General features: G+C 35.5%; 2 protein-coding genes across 2 annotated transcripts in view; both read right to left on the bottom strand.

Annotated features, from left to right (window-relative positions):
- LOC125662583 (ficolin-1-like) overlaps positions 1 to 12,026 on the bottom strand; it is a 23,345-nt gene extending 11,319 nt beyond the window's left edge. The window contains exons 1-6 of the mRNA XM_056145965.1: positions 11,886 to 12,026; positions 10,960 to 11,039; positions 7,510 to 7,581; positions 6,259 to 6,388; positions 4,848 to 4,942; positions 4,372 to 4,440 (exon numbers count right to left, since the gene is read on the bottom strand). Of these exons, the coding sequence (XP_056001940.1) occupies positions 4,372 to 4,440; positions 4,848 to 4,942; positions 6,259 to 6,355 (261 nt within the window). The 5' untranslated portion in view covers positions 6,356 to 6,388; positions 7,510 to 7,581; positions 10,960 to 11,039; positions 11,886 to 12,026. The remainder of the gene's footprint in view (positions 1 to 4,371; positions 4,441 to 4,847; positions 4,943 to 6,258; positions 6,389 to 7,509; positions 7,582 to 10,959; positions 11,040 to 11,885) is intronic.
- Positions 12,027 to 14,358: 2,332 nt separating this feature from the next.
- LOC130046301 (uncharacterized) lies at positions 14,359 to 17,838 on the bottom strand. The gene is made up of 4 exons (XM_056145963.1): positions 17,201 to 17,838; positions 15,338 to 15,545; positions 14,760 to 14,848; positions 14,359 to 14,543 (listed from the first exon to the last, which is right to left on the bottom strand). The coding sequence occupies exons 1-3, from the start codon at positions 17,372 to 17,374 to the stop codon at positions 14,775 to 14,777; spliced, it is 456 nt and encodes a 151-aa protein (XP_056001938.1). The 5' UTR covers positions 17,375 to 17,838; the 3' UTR covers positions 14,359 to 14,543; positions 14,760 to 14,774.
- Between the last annotated feature and the right edge of the window lie 3,108 nt (positions 17,839 to 20,946).

The raw sequence follows: 20,946 nt of genomic DNA, 5'->3' as shown, positions 1-20,946 counted from the left end.
GGATGGGGTCGTCGGCGTTGGATCCACTTTTGGGCATAAATACATTTTTCAGTATTTTTTGCTCTAAAGACAAATCTATGTATACATGTGGATATTGTGCATTTGTATGTAGTATATCAAACGGTGGATTATGAGTCTTCCCGTTCTCTTTGTGATTTCTGCTTAACATTCCCTTGTTCATAAGCCTTTTCAGTTTACAAAATGCCGACCTCCTCCTAATATTATTGCATTAAAAAAAATTCAGTTTTCCGTCCCGTTTTCAATTCCATTATTGAAAGTACTCGTACCTCAGCAATTAGAGATAAAATAAGGGGTTAAGAGTTCTTCCTGCTTTCAATTTTCTCAGACACCAGCTTCATCAAACAATGTATCTATGCCCAAAGGCGGATCCAACGTCGTCGACCCCACCCCTCGTATAGTGTGTTTCCCCAGATCTCTGAGACTGTAACCCTAGGTTCTGAAATTTATGGATACGAAACTAATTGTACATGACAATTAATCAACTACGGATATGTATTTTGTGCTTATCCCCCCCCCCCCCCCTTTCCAGCTTATAAAACTTTGTAATAGTCAAGCCGAAAGCCTACATCAAAGGGGAGGCGAATTTTATTTATAGGTGGTAACTTTCACAGGAGCCTAAGATACCATTTTAAATTATTATAATTAAAAGAGTTCGGTTATACAATCTGTTTAGTTTCCGTGGGTTTCGTTTCGGTAGGTTTTGTTTCGTTTCGGTAGATTTCGTTTCGTTTCGCACTTTACAGGCACTCTATCATTCCACATCTACTTCGTACTTAGATATTTTAATACTCAAAAATATTAACAGCGAACAACTAAAAACGGGATTACTTCAGTCAACTTAGGATTGAAACAATCACGGATCCCTGGATAAACCAGAGATGGGATCAGGCGCATAGGGGTAGTAATCATCCCCTGTGGACCGGTCACAGCCGCCATGAGCGTTATATCTTCATCAGGTTAATGGAGTAATCCGTGTTCAAAATCAGTGTGCCAAGAAAGGCCTAACAATCGGTATGAAACACGTCAGACAACATCTGAACCAATGATAAGTTGTATTTGCAAGCTAGATTGTTATAACGAAAATAGAATTTGCAAAATGCTGACTTTGAACGACACTGTTGAAACCCTGGTAACATCAACGTGTTTGTCAGTAGTCTGTCTCGATTAAATCAAAGTACTGAAGGTACTGAAACGAGGTGACGTTTGGCAGTGACTTCAGCTTGTCTTTGGACATGTCTTTGGACAAGAGGCATCATTTCTACATTTGCCATTGAAACTACATACAATTCAAAAGCTGCACCCTCTTCACGCCCAAAGAGTTTTCTCAAAAGAGCTTGTAAATTTGAAAAACCACTGACTGTCAACAAAACAGAGCAACCGTCTGCCTTAACATTTGCGTTTGCATCACGTGCATGTGGATCGAAAACATGGAACAGATTGCCTGAGCAGAATACAGCAACATAACTGCCATTGCATATAAATATACCTCCATCTTTGGTATTTGCAAAGCATAAATTCAGTGCTGTAGCAAGAGAGAGGAAAGGGCCGTTATCTTTAAAAGTGGATTGTATTTCCCCTGCATAAACTGGTAAAGCAGACACATGAAGCAACTGATTTTGAATGCAAACATTTTTGGGCAAGTCCTCTGGGTTAAGATGTTCATGTGGACAGGCCTGCCTTGCATGCTTGTATAAAACATCACCTTTTTCGAGAACAAAATGAATATCATTCGCATCCCAATCTCCAAACAATTTTTGGTTAACTTCATTAAATGCAATGCACACAAGTGAATTTGCTACACATTGTTTACCTCTGCTATATTCTGAGAAAGTTTCTGACCCTTGATGAAAGTTGGCAGACACGCATTTCAAAATTATGGGATCTTTTCTTACATTGTGACGTTTTCTTTTTTTTGACAGATTTTGGGCTCTCCCTTTGATGACTATCAAAATCATGATTTTTTCTTTTTTTGCTATCCTTCATATCTGATGACGACAACAACTGTCAACTCTTGAAATAACTCATTCAATTCTTGAGTCAAAGTTAAACCAGTCCAAGAAAATTTCCACTCTTGAAATATCAACTCTTGAAAACTAGTGTCAACTCTTGAGATAATTCATTCAACTCTTGAGATAAATCATATTTCGTGACAAAGAAATGCAAACTTGATTTCCAATATATTACTTCCAATGGAGTTATTTTCTTGAATAACAAATATATTCACAAAAACATGTTCATTTATATTTCTTAATCAATGTTTACAGTTATCTGACTTGACCATGAAAGAGCGCGGGAAATGGCGCTCGGCCCTTTCGATCGAAAATTACATGTTTACACCCAGATTTAGTATTAAAATCTCAAAAAATGCGTCCAAAAGAAATATTTGGTAAAATTGTACGAAATTAACACATTGGGTTTCAGATAATTACCTTGAGTTAATGCGTTGGCAAGAATATATCAGTTCTCTCAGGCAAGACGTTTTCTCCTTGTTGATAAACAGGATAGCGTGGCGCGTATGGATACAGAGAAATAGTGCAGAGCTTAATATTAAAATTCTAATTACACACAATTTCTGCTTGATAAATACAACAGATCACATACAAGGAAGACTTCTTCAATCTGACATAAAACAGAATTTATATATAACAGTTTAATAAAAATGGAACATAGTATCAATGTGAACTATTTTTTGATAGGCGATAAATCGGCTAATTAACATAATTTTCAGACATAAGAAAATGTTTACCCAGAATTCCTAGAGAAAAATAGACCATGTTTTCCCCGTCTATATGTGAAAATGCGAATGAATACAGAAGCAATGCAAATCGTTTCCTACAGTCCAATTCTGTTTTTCTAAGATCGTGGAATAAAATGTTGGCAAACGACAAATAATTTTGATCTTGTTTACAAACCTAAACACTAATTCGCGATTCCTTTTGATGTGTGGACTTTGTTTCATATCGAAGGGATAAAAATTGCGATTTCATAAATTCTTATTTAACTCGTTTATTGTAGAGGGTAAACATATGGATCCTATATCAATCTCAAAGTGAATTGTGACAGCTTTTACGTTGCATTAGCATATGTGACAACAAATTTCTTATATTAAAAATCAAAGTGATTTCGCAAATGGTAGTGATTAAAACAGGGCGCCATTGAAGCTGGGGTCTGACATACGAGGCTGACTTACGTCACCTCGAAAAACTGATCATACGCAGAATAAGCTCTTGCGAATTATGAGAATTGAATCAGTGGAGAGATATAAATACCATAAGCAGATGATAATGGAGTATTGCTACATAAATATGGGAAGTTAACGACGGAGAAGCTGAAATAATCCTGTTTGTCATACAGTTGAATTGTTAGTTTGTTAATAATATTTATTTTCAATACAATATCTTGACTACGAAGCAATGTAGAGGCCGTTTTGGTGTATTTTACTTCGAATTCACGCGGATATATCGAATCGACATACAAATGAAAATGACTATAGTGAATAGATAAAACGACCGTATTTCTAAACGTCGAGTTAAAGGCCACAGCAAGATATCTTTTTTTCTTTTCACGTAGAAGCGTTGAATAAACTCTGCTTCATATCAAAACATGTCAGCTAACAAAGGGACACAATTCATGCCAAAGGGAATTCCAACTCCTTGTTGGAAGACCCGATCATCAGTCTACCAAGATATTTTCAATGAGGAACTCCAGCATAATGATTGAAATCGGTAATGTATGCATTTTGACAATTTAATTAATGGCTATGACAATTTAATTTAATTAATGGTTATGACAATTCAATTAATGGTTATGACAAAGTTAGGACGCCAGCTTCTCCATCGTTACTTCCTCATATTTTTAGCAACATTTCATTATCACCTGCATATGGACTAAGAGTTGTTTAAACTATTAAAGTAAAAAAAAGTGTGAACCTACCTTTGTCATTTATATACCAAACAAAATTAAACGATAAAAATGAATCTAAAACTACTTTGCTTGAACAAAATATCTATCCAAAACTGGACTGGAACTGTTTGCAATAGGTTTTCCGTCTTTTTTCAATAGATTAACTAGATCAAACGAAAAACACTATTAGGTTTATTCCTTGGTTCTGACAAACAGGCGCTTTTTCCATATGCAATCATCATACCTTGAAATCATTGCTAAATATCTAGCATGGTCCAATTTCACATGACAAAAGAAACAGCGACCATGGACAAAATGAAATGGGATATAAAATTTATACAAAATATGACCATCATATTTTTCTCATACAGAGCTTCTGGAAAAATTCTGTTATGTTGAGAATATATACAAAAAGATCAGATTAAACTTCAGAAAAAAAATACTGACGTGCTTTTGGGAACAAGATTGAACAAAGTACGATTTTCCAAATTCCACTTCCTCGTGTATGTGGCATATCTGTAAAAATATCACGAAATCTATAATAGAATATTGTGTCATATTATTGATTAGCATGGAAATGTGAAAACATTTTTATACTTGTATTTCATATTCATACATTTTGATAATGGAAACATTCCTTCAAATCCAGTGCAACGACTTCATTTTAAATAAAGTCAATGTTTTACGTCAAACGTGCACTTGTTATGTGCTTTGTAATACTTTGAATTACATGAAAGTAACATGGCCCCGGGGGAGACTAGTGTAACGTACCAGTTGTCTTTTTACACAGGTAGTCCAAAGGTGTGAAACGAGTACAATGAAAATGTAGAATATATCTAATCTGGTTAATCTTATGATAGAAATAGCATATGGTCCACGAGGAACAACATGTGACTTTTAAACCAGAAGTAAACATTTCCTACTTCATTTTCGTCACAGACTTGGACAGCGCTACAGAGGGCGGGGTTTTCCGCCTGCGGACAGTTGAAACAAAGAGGGCCTCGTCTGGTGGGATAATCTGAAACAAACGAAAGTCATTTCCAATGTCAAAAGATTGTCACACTGGCCCTGCTGTTGTTCAGCTATAGTGATTTTTCAAAAGATTCTTTTCAATGATATTAATCAATGTGGGAATCTTTGATACCTTTTCACCTTAGTAATGTTACATCTTTCATCTTTTCACCCTGCGTTATTTTCATTTTCAAGAAGTTCGTCAAAATAAAGACTATTATGAATTCCAATTTAGTACGAAATTAAATGTCTTCTTATATTCTTGAAACAGATTATCATGGTTCTTTCTCAAATTGTTTCAAATCTTGAATTCAGCTCATATAGCAAACATCCGTGCAAATTTCCGTAGGTGTTCGATATTAAACACGAGTGCTTGACAAAAGTAAGTACTTTCATTCAAAGTATTGGGCATATTCTGTTTCTTAATACTTCTGTGCGTTCCATGCGGTATGTGTTAGACAAAGAAAACTCTCATTTATGTTGTTTATTGAGACAAATAAATATACCGATCGCTTCAAAAATCTAGAACCCTTGCGTTACTGAATCTTTTCAGCATGGCCATGATCGTTCATGGTGTAGTACTTCAGATTTGCATTTAATTTGAAATGTAAAGCATAAAGAAGCGATCGGAAGAGGGCCAGTGGTAGAGCATTCCCGTCGTAACCGAGAGCTGAGCGAGAACTTTTCTAATATACCCACGAGACTATCTACAATGTCCGTACTATTAAATCTTACCTCAAAATATCGCGAGTCTAAGCACTTTTCCCGGAAAGTGACTGTGCAGAATCCGTGCAATACAATCTACGATATGTGCACATACTACGGACTTTACGATTTTAAAAATTGAATAACCTTAAACAAAAGAATACGTTGAGGCCACGAGGTGAAGTCCAACATTTTGCACGAAAATTTCGCTGTCATCGCAATGAAATTGCGGGAAGCCGCACGACAAGGCAGACACGGTCAGGTTACGGTATCCGTGAGAGATTCGCCGGTCAAATGTGAATTAATAGTTACTCTCTAACCTGGACTTATCATCCAATTAGAAATTAAACAACGCAGATGGAGGTGGCTAGGGCACGCCATGAGAATGAACAAAGCATGCTCAGCAAATGTCGCTCTCAGATGGACTCCTGAAGGGAAAAGAAAGAGGGGAAGACCAAAAGAAACCTGGCGAAGAATGATAGATGGAGAGTTGAAAGAGATGAGACTAACCTGGAAAGAAGCAGAAAAGAAGGCAAGGGACAGACAAGTGTGACGGGAGCTGATTTCAGCCTTATGTGCAGACATGCACGTAGAGGATTAAGTTAAGTAGTAAGTAACCTGGACTTCCGCATCCCTTATGGTTACATGCATCCGATGAGCAGCACTCTACACACTGTTCTGTGCGGGAATAGGCGGGGTTATGACACGGGTTCATTACTAAATCCTGGGGCGTCGTTTTCGAACAAATCTGTATAAAGATGACATATTGTTAGTAAAAATTATATACAAGTTTGACGTACTGGACAAAAAAGTTCAGGATCATACAAGAATATATATTTTTACAGATATTCTTGCAAACTTGAAAAATGACATTGTTGAAGATGTTATTGTCATAAATACACAACACTAGTTTAACGTACATTGTAATACGCAAGTGTTTTTATATATAAGACATAAACAAGAGGCTCACAGGCCGTATCGGTCACCTGAGAATTAGTTAAAAGTATCACTATTCGCAAGGGCTATGAAATCTAGAAATATTCCTGTTCTGTATATCTAAGATGAATTCTAATATTCAACAACAGTATAAAACAAGATGAGTTCTGAAAACTTAAAATTCCCTCTGAAAGTGTCTATACTGATGAAATAATTTACATGATACAATATATGTAACACTAACACGATAATGACCAACTTGGACCCGCCCTAAAGTCAAAACACTGGCGCTGCGAAACTCACAACTTTGGTCAATCTTCTGGGTTGTTTTTTCTTCTAAATCTGCATTTAGTTATTATACCGCATTATTAAACTTAAAGAAGTATTTCAAATGATAAAGGCCATGGGAACCAAAAGAAATTACTCCTGGGATCATGCAATTTGCAAATTTGGTAAAGGACTACCTACTCAATATCGCTTCAGTGACAGTTTTATATCAAACTCATTAAAGAAAGTATCATTTTAAACAGATACATGTAAACTAAATATTCAATGCTGACAATTCAATACATGGATCAGAGAAATAAATTTCTTTTCTTCACCACAGGGATCTCATATTGATACTTATTGGCCCCTTTAATACGTGTTCCACCAACACGAAATATGTCATATGCTTTAGAGCAACCCATCGCTAAGATTTCTATAACACGTGGTAAACATGATTTACATGGTCAATCGACTACGGTAACCTTTTCGTCACATAATTTTATTTTTCCAAAAGATTACATTATCGTAAAAGTATATTCCTAACCTTTTTCAATGTATTTTACATGCAAATTCTACCATTTCGTGGACATCCACCTTGTAGTAAAGTGATGATTTTAATATGTTATTACTGTACGTTATCTACGTCGTTTAATTATAACAACTTACAGATGGTGTATGACATCCAGTGTCATATAAAACTTCTCCATTGATTCCTGAATACCTCTGGGTAAAACAAACCTACAAAAAAGGAAAATGCAACAGACAGGGGAAATAAAAAAAACATCACTTTTTGATGAAGAAAACGGCTCTCCTTCTGATGATGTATGCCAGATAATTGAACCATAAGACATGAATTTATAGATATATTCGATTTTTCAGTGATTTTCTTCGTTTCTCTGTCATATAGTTATGCTACGCTTCCTTTTACATTTGTTTTCAAGATTGATCTAAGCAGATAACATCGACAGCAGGTACGAACAATTTAACTCATCTCACCACAACTCTCAGTAATGTACAATTTACCAAAAGTCAACTAATCGAAAGTAAACATCAGCGATTCAACAAGTCAATGAAAGACAACTAATGGATGACACCAACTCGTCAACAGCTTCAAACAGTTCTATGTAACAATGGTTGAGGATTTTCAACACTACATGGAATACCTTGAGAGAACATCCATCGTTGTTTGCAGAAGTAGTTTAAAACACGGCTAGCTAAAATTGAAATTGGACAAGCCCCGTTACTCCATCGGGGCTGGAACCTGAATGAACACATTTTAGACAATGCCCCTAGCACAACATTTTTAGAAGGGTGACATTATTAGTTACCTAATCATCTAGTGACCTGGTACTGGATGATACCAGGTCACTAAGTTCTATAAAACTTATTGACCTGGTAACGAATTTACCCCACCGATGACCTGTTATGATAATATGCATGAGGCTATTGCGTACAGGAACTACATACAACACCATACTATAAATATTCCTTGTTCAAAGACGACTTTATTTAAACGAACTTTTGTACGGACAAACATCATACCAGTATATGTATACCATTATATGTACATGTATACCCAGTGTGATTATTAGTAATTCCTTTTTTTCGATCTCGTCTGCTGCCAAACTTGCAAACCGTTTGGCCGCCATTGTTGTTGACAAATGCAACAAGAAAGATAACTCGCAAGGAAGCCTGGTATAAATTTTGACGGTGACGTGGGATAGAATATCCCACCTCTTCACGTGACTGTAATCAGCCAATCACTATTCAGAATCTCCCAGCTAACTTGTCAGAGGTGGGGTAAAGACACTTTTCATGCGTTGTCGGTGTATCGCACACCAAATATTTACAAACTTCTCTCATGCGAGAAGAATCCAAAACTTAAATACTTACACGTTTCCTCGTGCATGGTGGGTGAAGATATCGATCTTCCTCATGAAAAGGAAATTACGAAAAACATGCTGTAGTATTATTACTTTCTTCAAGGCATTACTTTCTTCAAGAATAAACAAGCTATCTAAAGTACAGCAAGGGCTTGACATATAATATCCCCCATTTGTGCAGCCATTGCCCTTACACCGGAAGTAGGGGCGTGCTTACGGATGGGTTCATAAGCTTCAGATAAAATAGTAGTAATAAATAGGGTATTGTAAAGCTTACGGTATCAAAATCTTTATTATAGACTGAGTTTTAACAGGTTGTACAGTGTTTCATATCTCTTATAATAACAAAACTTAGTTTCTTCGATTTTACGAAGAACATTTTTCTTCTGCTACGCCTCAGTCAAAAATGGTTTTCTCGGAATTAAAATGTTCAATGTTACCCTCAACTACATGCAATATTTGTTTTATTATACTAAATGTTATATAAACAACAAAGCAGAAAGACTTTCGTCTGTTGACATTTGACTAATCACTGTCATGTGATATTTTGTATATCGATGAGAGTACGAGCATAAATATGACGCATGTGACATTTTTCATAACATCACCCGTTGTCAAGTACTGGTGCCCTTTATAGATACTATCACACTGGAGCGCGTGCTTTCTGTTCTCATAGGGTAACAATGTTTTCTGTCTTCAAATGCTTCTCAACCAATCAGATTCGAGTATTTTACATGAAAGTATAATAATATAAATTAATAAAACCGGGTATGTAACAGTGTTTGCAAAGATGGGTAGGCAAAGTGAAGCTGGTTTCACCATTGTCTGAAAAATCTTGACAAGCAAAATCAAACAAATGTAGCAAAAGCTCTAGATCCTAAATCGCGGAGGAGGAGCGGTGCAGGGGGGGAGGGGGGGGGGCGTCCATTAATTGGTTCCTTAGATTTTATGATTCAATAATATTATATGAAAAAGAGGCAACATATGAATCAAACTTTGCTTGTTAAAATAACCAATTTAACATGTAATGAAAGATGAAGATAACGAACAGTGATCAATCTCGTAACTCCTATAAGCAATACAAAATAGAGAAAGTTGGGCAATCACCCGATCAGATGCCTAGGAAGAATGAACATCCCCTGTTGACCGGTCACACCCGCCGTGTGCCCCATATCTTGATCAAGTAAACGGAGTTACCCGTAGTCAAAATCAGTGTGCTATGTATCCCATTGAAACATTGAATATAATGTTGAATGACGTAAACAAAATTAATCATTGTTTTGTTGTTTGTTTTTGGGGGGTTGGACAATTTTTGACGAATGTCAATAAATTGTATCTATGAGATGTCCATTTTATTACTCGTCCCATCTAGGAGTTGTATCGATGAGTTGTCATAGACCCAATCGACATATGCTCTTCTCCAATAGTACAGAGAATCAAAAACAAGTCAAAGCATATTTTAAGACATCACTCAAAATAATAATAAAAATGTAAATAAATTTTGGTAAAAAGAAAACATTGAATAACTCCGTATACCTGATCAGGATATAGGGCTCACGGCGGGTGTGACCGGTCAACAGGGGATGCTTACTCCTCCTAGGCACCTGATCCCACCTCTGATGTGTCCAGGGGTCCGTGTTTGCCCAACTATCTATTTTGTATTGCTTGTACGAGTTATGAGATTGATCACTGTTCGTTATCTTCACCTTGCATTTAGATAAAGTTTAAAATTTCCAAAAAGAAATCTTTTTCTGCCAGAAATACACGTGCATGCAATTATTTGTAGGAAACATAGCAATGAACGTGGATAAATCATTTACCGATTATTTTCTGATAGAATGGAATAAGCAATGCTCATAATATATATATTGGTATACATGCCTATGTCTCGTAACTGATTAGATTTGCAAGACCATGTTCTGCGTATGATAAGTTTGTTTTCTGACAAATAATTTCTAAATGCAAGCTTTCACTGAGTTGATAGCTGTCTGACGTGTTTTATAAGCCGTTTACATACTGATTTTGACTGCGGGCGACTCCGTTTACCTGATCAGAATATAGGGTTCACTGCGGGTGTGACCGGTCAACAAGGAGATGCTTACTCCTAGGCAAGCACTTGATCCCAGCTTTGGTATGTTTACCAAACTGTTAATGTTGGATTTTTAATAATAGTTGTGGGGTTGGTCGCCGTTGTGTTATCTTCACTTGTGTATATTGAGAGAAACCATCTTACCTTACCGTCCTCACACTTTTGTAAAGTATGACAGTGGCGCGGGGAGACGGTTGCTGTGCAGCTCAAGCAATACAATGCATCTAAATATATAAATCACGTGATAAGGCATTGCGGAGGTCCATATTAGCTAGATTAATGAAGCCTCCAGGTCTTTTTGGTTTATAACTTCTAGGGGAAAGGGGGGGGGGGGGGGGGGCTCCGTGGTCGAGTGGTTAGAACATCGCGCTCAAAATCACACGGTCGGCGCGGGTTCGAATCCCACTCTCGCTGGTATGTGAGAAAGTTTCCCAGTTTACATTCGGGAGGTCGGTGGTCTCTTCCCTGGTATATTGTATCTGGATTCTCTCTTCCACCAATAAAAACTGGACGCTATCAGATAACTGAAAAATTGTTGAGTGTGGCGGAAAACAGCAAAACAAACAATCAATCTAGGGGAAGGCTACAAATATCTCGTAAACATTTTCTGTAGTGCAGCTGCAGTTTGATTTACACACTCTTTATACTCTTGAAATCCGGGAGCTCTTCGTCACATAAAATGTTGGATATTGTTCGTTTATTGGTGGAAGAGAGAACCCAGATACAATGTACCTGGAAAGAGACCACCGACCTTCCACAAGTAAACTGGGAAACTTTCTCACTTGCGTAAGCGGGATTCGAACCCGAGTCGACCAGAGGTGAGATTCCGTGTGATTTTGAGCGCGATGCTCTAACAACTCGGCCATTGCAGAAAAAACTCAAATATACTCAAAATGAACTTTTGCATTTGTTTGGGAAATAATACACGTTTCCAGGCAGAAGTAAATACTTCATAACTTACTGCGACTATCGAACACCATAATTCTCGAACAATCAAATCGCCGCATTGTACGTTATCTTCACCTTTCATTGTGAACATTTGCATGGCAAAATGTAGACATAACGAAAACCTCTACAAGCTCAACATTTCCTGGGAGCCTCCAACTGGACATGTGTGGCCTAAGAATCTCATATCGACGCAGTGTAGTCCGATATGGAAACTGTCCATCTCGAAATGTTGTTTGCAATATATAAACTTCAGATGACGCTTCCTCTTATATATTTCAATCCAACATTTCTCGACCTCTGATGTTGTTATCCTACAACAGTCACAAAAATACGAATATTTATTTCGTAAATAAAGGTGTGTGCGCGCTCAAACTGACGAAGTTAAATATTATATAATATTCACTTTGAAATTTAGATTTATTTATTTTCTGACGGTTAGAAGACGATTTCTTCAGTGTGGTATCCATGCTTTTCGTCATCTCCATGCTAAAGACATTGATGCGAGATGAAACCAGAGTACCTGTAGGAAACTCACGTGACCACCATACTCTCGCACAACCCCTGCCAATCCTGGGATCAAACTCGTGCCACAGTGAGGCGTTAACCAATATGCTACATGGACTTTCTTGGTAGTACTTATGATTAATATTTTTTTAAATATAAAATATTGTATTTAAATGAATATTTTGAATCCGATAGTCCATTTAATAATAAACTTGCTCAAGTCTCTATGTTTAATAATCAGTGTTCTCTTTACTACTTTTTTAATAATGCCAGACATAGTATGTTTGGTGACATTTAAGTATGGTATAGAGCTGGTATTTAGATTTCTTAAACACAGTAAAAGTTTGACGAAATGATAAAGTAATAAAAAACAACATAGATACTTGAGCAAGTCTAATCCAATAAGTAACATAACATACATACTCGGCGCTTATTGCCATTGGGCAGGGAGGGGTCTTTATCGTGCCACACCTGCTGTGACACGGGACCTCAGTTTTTGCGGTCTCATCCGAAGGACCGCCCCATTTAGTCGCCTCTTACGATAAGCAATATGGTACTGGGGACCTCTTCTAACCCGGATCCTCACGGGACCTCGACATTTAGAATTGAGAATCGCATGTCTTCGGATTTGACCATTTAAAACGGAGGTTTTAGTAGGTATATGGACGTTATAGAAACTTAACTGCTACGACCTAAGACGTTAACTTAGATAGTAGCTGCTCCTATCCTCAACATTTAGAAGTAGGATTGATTGATGTTTTCCGCCACACTCAACAATTTTTCAGTTATCTGGCGGTGCCCAGTTTTTATTGGTGGAAGAGAGAACCCAGATACAATGTACCTGGGAAGAGACCACCGACCTTCCGAAAGTAAACTGGGAAACTTTCTCACTTACCGGCGCTAGTGGATTCGAACCCGCGCCGACAGAGGTGAGAGGCCATGTGATGTTGAGCGCGACGCTTTAACCACTCGACCACGGAGGCCTTTAGAAGTAGGAATCACTGGTCTTTGGGATATGACCTTAATAAAGGAGATCACGGTAGTTGTTGGCACGTCGTACAAGCATCACTACTACGGCCTTAGTCGCTAAGCACATGTCCTTTACTTGTACGTTGTATGTATGTATATGTAGGGATTCTAAAAATCATTGTTGTTATTCCTTTTAGATTTGGTATAAGGATTTCCAAATTTAGAATTGAAATTCAATTATTTAATTTGATGTTTGATCTTTAAGGATTTAATTTTCACACGTGATAGCAATTATCAACTTTGACACTTCTTTCCTGTTTCACGGTCGCAGAGGAAATTGGATTCTGCAGTTATCACATTTATGGTCAGATCTTGGGATTGCGTTTCTTTAATTTGGTTATGCTTGTCTCTCACTCATTTTATTGTAAATTAATGTCATAGAGCTTTCCCCTGAATTTGGAACTTTGTTTAGTTTATTTGATTGGATGTAAAACTTATACGGTACCAATTTTGATGCACCAGATGCGCATTTCGACAAAAATGTCTCTTCAGTGATGCTCAACCGAAATCCGAAATAACTATGAAGTTTTAGAGCTAAATATAGCCAAAAATAGCGTGCCAAAAAAGTGGAGCCAAATTCGTCCAAGGATAAGAGCTATGTATGAGGGAGATAATCCTTAATTTTGAAATGAATTTCTAAATTTAATAACAGCAATTAAATATACATCTGTATTTTCAAGCTAGTAACGAAGTACTTAGCTACTGGGCTGTAGAGACCCTCGGGGACTAACAGTCCACCAGCAGATAATGTAAAATCCAAATAGACGGACCTGTCAAAGTTAAAACGTGTAAATTTGCAAGGACAGTTCTAAAATTCTATTCAAATTGTTAAGAAGTTTTATTTTTCGGTCTGTATATTGAAATTATGAACTGAACTATGTTTGAATTTTTGTGACAATAATTTTTTAATTTAACAATCGTGTGATTATTTCAAACAGAGGAATTCCCCATATTTCAGTGAACTCTCACATAACCCATAATTACAACAACCTGTACAACTGGTGACGTACCAAAGAGGGAAACATTCTTGATGGGAAGTAAAACAAACGATCAACCAACAAGAAAGATTTAGGTTGGAATGTTATTGATTGCAAAAAGCACTTCTTTTATACAAAAAATAAATATTGCACTTCTACAAGGTGTCGACATCAATATCTCCATATTTTCGTCTTGTATCAATTGGGGACACTAAGACTATTCTCTTGCTCGACTTCCTGTTTATATAAAGGTACATGTAATCCAATAATCTACAAAAACAATTAGAAATATAATAATTGGCATCACAGAGACACTGGTAAAACGAAATTGTGATAATCAAAATTGAAGTGTAATTGATTTTTAATATTAACTTGTTGCAGTTTGTATTTTAACAAAGCATCCCCGACCGCGAGTTTCCATGAAAATGTGACCTAGTAATGTTTATCTAGATAAATTGCTTTGTAAAACGATCAATAATGTCCTACCGTTGGTTGCATTCTTCACAATTGGCAGCTATCCTTAGAAATCACATTGTGTTTCCTTTCCTCAAACTCCTTGGCGGAAATTTTGTTGTCTGAAAAACGAGAGTAATAGGATGTGTTACTTAAAGGGGCGTGGACACGGTTGGGGTTGAAATTTTATTTTTCCATTTTCATTGTTTACAGTGCTTAACTAAACGTATTTTTAATGGTCAACTAAAATTTGAATATCGGTTTTTGATTTACAAGCGAGATACAGCACTCACACTTCTGTGTTATATAAACAAGGTTCGTGCCATGGTTTTTTTTTTTACATATTGATCGCTTGATAGAAAATGGCAGGTTTATAAGAAAATGAGAGGTGCTAAACACTAGAAACTATTGCATTATGTTCAGAATTACCTTGTAAATTGAAAAAAAAAATCTGCTTTAAACGAACTTTTACTGGTATATCTAGCTTATATGTAAACAAACCAGGGCACGAGTCTTCTCACAGAAAATTGTGAGCTCTGTAGCGCCCATGTACCTCGACAACTGACATTCAAATTCAAAACGCTCTTCGTTGATTTTCGCTATGTATTTACCTTTATTGATGTCCAGTTCGTTGAACATTAGTTTTACCAGCTGATGCTTTTGTTCCTCATCATGCTCAAAGATAATTTCAAAGTCGGCCATTGTAACTTCCAGGTCGCCATTTTGGTCATAGAGGGCGTAGTCACATGGAGACAATCTAACGCTACTTCCGGTTTTGTTGTTCCTCAACATAATCACTACGTCAAACATCTCTACATCCTGTTAAATAAAAACCAGTGGAATATTTAATCCAAGAGTTCATTGCCATGCCGTACAAGTGAAAATCAGTAGTTTGTCGGAATGGTTAAAACAAAAGATCAGTGCACAATTCTTTTTCACTTATTCTACATAAAGGACAATGTAGGATCTTGGTACAAGTTACTTTTTTTCTTTCCTTAGTTGGCGTCAATCCCTCACTGTGCGAGGTCTTGTGGCACAATTTTGGACGCCTCCAAGGATTAACTCATTTATGTATATATTGTATGCATGTTCCGTGTACTCTATAACTTGTAATTGTACTTTCACTACATGTATTTTTCTAGTCAGTCTCAAAGGGGAATCACACTTTACCCGACACCTATGTACATGTTTCAGCAGGTATTGTTTATTCAGGTGATCCCCCTTAATGGTTTGTTATACTTTTTACTTAACAATTTACCTTATGTCATTCAATAAATGACATATTCGACAAAACTGCATTACAGTGTTTGGTTATTTGTTATTGCTTGGACGGTTTCTTCTCATAGGAGGCATAAAAACAATATTATATATCGTTCTGATTACTAGGTTCCTTAAAAAGAATCTCTTTATGGTCAAGAAAATGATTGTAAACATTGAATTTCAGTATTTTCGTTTCAGACTCGGTCAAAGAGCTCTGTCACATCTCCACAGAAATAACGTTGAGAGATTGAGCAGTTAGCACATTCATTTTATAAGAAGATATATGTATGCTTCCGAGGCAGATCAAGTACATTTCAGTTATGTATATTTGCTAAGACAGTAAATTTTGTAAATGCACTGGATGTTATAGCGAGTCAAAGAACGGATTGCAATTTTGGAAATATCAATTCATATAATAACTGATTAAAGCAATATTAACTGTTCTTTTCTTGTCGAAAAGTTTGTTTTACTGTTTCCATGATGGGGGGAGGGGGGATAAATTATATAAGCTTTTGTTATTGATATACATACATGTAATCTATTTAGAGGAAAATTAGAGCAAAATTACATGGTCTTCCTGTACAAAATGTGATTTTTGTATAACTCTACATATTAAATAAATCCGAAATCTTTATTTTAATAAAATAATAAGCTTAGTTTTAATTTCACTAATTATAGTAAATGTCATTTATCATAACAGCACATTTTATAATACATTACAATTTACGGAATTAGAAAATAGCTTTATTACATTTATCCCAATACATTGTAATTGAAATCATCATAATTAATAAAATACGAGATAATTTTATGAAAATGTATCATTTCCTTTTAAATTCGTTTTAACAGACTAAAATACGAATGATAAATTTCCTAGAATGAATTAATTGAAATTACGATAGCAAATTCACGTTAACTTAATTGATAATGATATCGTGTACACTACAATGATTGTATCCTTAGTATAGTTTCTTGTGTCGTTAATAGTAATAATAATTTCAGAGAATCATATACATAATGCTGTGAAGTTTCACAAACAGATTCGCATAGAAGCATCCTCTTTTTGAATACCAACACGGCTTCACAATTAAAACTAGGATGGGTTATACAAACTGATGTAGACAGTTGCTTTTGTAAATTCATTTGAACAAATTAAAAAAAAAGAATTATTATTTCGTTTTTATTTCATACATCAATTATCAATATAACCATACCACTCCGCGTTTATTCCTTTTCTTCTTTCTTCCCCACGAGAATTTGACCTTGACTCCGACTTTCCATCCACCCCCTTTGCTGGTACCGACGTCTCCCTCCACACTCCATTGTGCGCATGTGTAATCAATCACCAAGAGACACACAAATAAACAGCTTATCAACGTGGACCTCATCTGTAGAGAAGAAACGACAAAACAATGATTAGCGATTATGTTACACTATATTTGTGTGACTGTGAAATAAAAATAAAATTAGAACGTCCATTGCTATGAAGTGAAGTAAAACAAATAAACTCGGTGTTATATTGACATGTCCGACATAAACTGTATTATCTATAGAATGCACGTGATATATCCTCGGTGTTGTTTACTGTGTCGTATGCATATATGTATGTGCAAAATATTTTTTAAATAAATGCAAGTACACACATCGGTCACGTGAGTGGTCAGTCATTTAACTTCCTACCCTATCGTCATAATTTCCATAACCCGGTATCTTTCTAAATTTAGGATCATCACATGTTATGGTCTTAGGAAACGAAAGACATATTATATGAAGTCGATTTCGTTTGTGTTTATGTTGGGTCGTATATTAATAGATCAAACAATATTTTAGATAATTAATACATGAAATACACCAATTAAATGGTCTTCGTGAATAATTTATTTTTTTTAATTTTTTTTTTTTTTTTTGCCTTTGAATTATTACATAAAGACTTGTGAATAATACAAACATGGAGTTTAACAATATAAAACATTCACAATTATTTTACAAAATTCCACTGCAATTTTGGGGGGTATCGTATTTCGCTGAATCAATACTTTGAAATACTCTTACCTTGAATTAATTGTAGTTCAGAGTTTTTTATGAAGTTTCCAACTGGTGTTTAAGCGAAAGTTTGCTGGTATTTATGTAATTTGTTTAAAAGGTTGGGTCGAGTTGACGTGACTTGTCAAAATTAAATATTGTACATTTCAGACAAAAGGATGAATGCGTCAAAACAATAGCCCCGCTTGTATTTCTTGTTTTGTAAATACATGTTAATTTAAATTTTCTATTTGCTTTTGTCTACATTATGACGTACATATACAAATGCAGTGTTTTTCGAAAATAAGAATAAACGTAAAATTCCAGAGTAAACCCGGCTTTCAAAGTGGTTTACTGTTTTTTATAATCACTCCCTTTATTTTCATATGGACCACGTGCCTGTAGAGAAATATTATAAGTCCATGTATATTCAAATTTGCTTTCGATAGATGGGATTCTTCAAAATCACGTTGAAGGTTTAAAAACATTTATAATTTGACTATCAAAGGGACGAATGAAAGTGAGTTGCCCTACCTATACTGAATTCCATATCTGCGCTTACAAAGATGCAATATATGAGGGAATATATATGATCTACCAAGCTCCATTATTTATTAAGGGGCTGACCTAGCACCTGACGCTTCCCCCGTTCACGAATCATCTGTTATATAAATATGTTTCAATACACTATAACATTAAAATGGTTCACACCCAGTATTACGACGGCCCGATAGTCCGACGGGCGGTATTCCGACGATCCAATAGTCCGTCAGTCTAATATTCCGACGGTCCGATAGTCCGACATGTTGACCATCACCAAAAACTTTAATTAATAAGACTTAGAATTTATTCATGCCAGGCATTATTTTATGGACATAACCAGAAACCGCAAAAATCGACACGGCCTGATTAAAAATCAGACAATCAATTTCTGACCAAAATCATTCAAGTGTGAACTAAATCAGAGAAACTCGGTATTTATGGAAATTAAAACTCCTAACTGATGAAGTACAGGCAAAATAGGTAGTAAATGACCCTTACCATCGCAGAGAAATTCAACCATTTTTTTTACAGGGACGGACAAACATCATCAAGCTTTATAAACCGGATTGCTTTGAAATCTGGCCAAAATACATAACTTTTTAAAGAAATAATTACAGCCTTTAAATGTTACTTATATGTTTAATTCTTTCCGTGTCTTACTCCCTGACATGATAAAAATTCTTACATCATTTTGAGATCTAACTGACTAGGTCTGATTATGAATTTAGTAGTCTATGAAACTATTATCAAGACAATGAGGCAAATGATATTTTGGTCGATGATGAAAGACTGCTACACGTGTTGTAAGTATTAATCTGTATAATCAATCAAAACAAAATGAATGTTGCAATGAGCTGCTGCGTACAGAAAGTAAAATTTCAACAACAAAAAAACAAACAAAAAACTAACTTGTTCACATAAATGGTATGATTTGGCAAAAATAACATTCATTCATAATACTTGCAATATCCATGTTTATGTTAAAATTTGCTCTTACTCCAAGGCAACATTACAGCTGATTGTTTCCATGTAAAGTATAACAGAAAAACATGTTAGATGTAAAAAGATTGTCATTTATTAAAAATAACGTAAAATCTGAATCCTAAAAATACAGAGCGAAATTGGCTGGGAGACATACCCGCATCTTGACTAGAAATGCAATACATGTATATAAAAGTAATACACAACAGCGTTCTTCCAGCCACAATATTGTTACAAAAAACAAATGCGATAAAAATGCAATATCATGAATCTTTACTGGAAACAAAAGTGGTGCATAAAAAGGCCATGAAAACCTAGGGTTGAAAAAAAAAACCTGGGTTCGAAGCACCCAGCACCAACCATGTTTGTTGGCAAAAAAGGTAAGAAAAGGGGAAAAAAGCCTAAAAAGCAAGCAGAGCAAACAAAGGAAAAATAGAGCCCCGATGTCGTTATCCAGGTGAGTCAAGACCTTTTAAGAAGTGACTTAATTGTACATGTAGAAGAAAATGTTACGATAAGGCGTGAAATATGCCTCAGTAAAAAAAAAACCACCCCCTTACAAATGAAGTATATTATTCTGTTAAGGTAGGTCCCTAGTCCTGGACATACTTGTGATTTCTCAAACATTTGAGTTTAAATACTTAGATTGTTCATTTGAGGGTATGATAAAAACAAGGGGAGGGGTTGTCAGTATAATGAGTAAATTATGGTATTTTTATTACGTGTACACCCATTTGTCAAACGGCAATATCAGAATTCATTGAAGAAGTCCTAGAACATGTCCATCAAATTTTGGTTGAGGTAAGATGCTGCAATTCTTTCCTCAAATATGAAATAAATATGTCTAACTAAATAATTAAAAGTGAAATTTTAACATAGTTTCATGTTTTTTAATAATGGTGGTACAAAATTGAACTCGATACAGGTCCTCGGCAGTTAAAAATACGGCACTGCAACACCACTAATATGAATATTTTAAAAATTTCACTTGTGATTTTTCATTCAAACTCACATATTATGTCCATATATGAATGCTTGTTAAAATACATTTAAAAAATCTGCCCTTTCTCAGCCTAATATTTTCACATCATCTCAATTTATATTTACATTTTTTGGCCAAAATAGCCATTTTGAAGATGATTTTCACATAATAGAAGATAACAAATATATAACAAGATAACAAATATATAACAAGTGCAGAATTGTTTTATTTAATTCCACAAATGCATGATAGCATATCATGATTTTTTTTTAATTTACAGATACTTTTACATGTAATACCCCTGTATATCAATTAAACAAATATGTACCTCTGGTTTTATGTGTGAATTAGATGACAAAAAATAGAAAGAAGATCGGAGCCATAGTCTACTCAAATATAAGTGATTGAGTGTTATTGTATTCATTTTACTAA

The sequence above is a fragment of the Ostrea edulis genome, chromosome 8 (genome assembly GCF_947568905.1).
Source record: "Ostrea edulis chromosome 8, xbOstEdul1.1, whole genome shotgun sequence".
Lineage (NCBI taxonomy): Eukaryota > Metazoa > Mollusca > Bivalvia > Ostreida > Ostreidae > Ostrea > Ostrea edulis.
The sequence above is the reverse complement of the archived record's forward strand: the minus strand, read 5'-3'. Positions and strand labels throughout refer to the sequence as shown.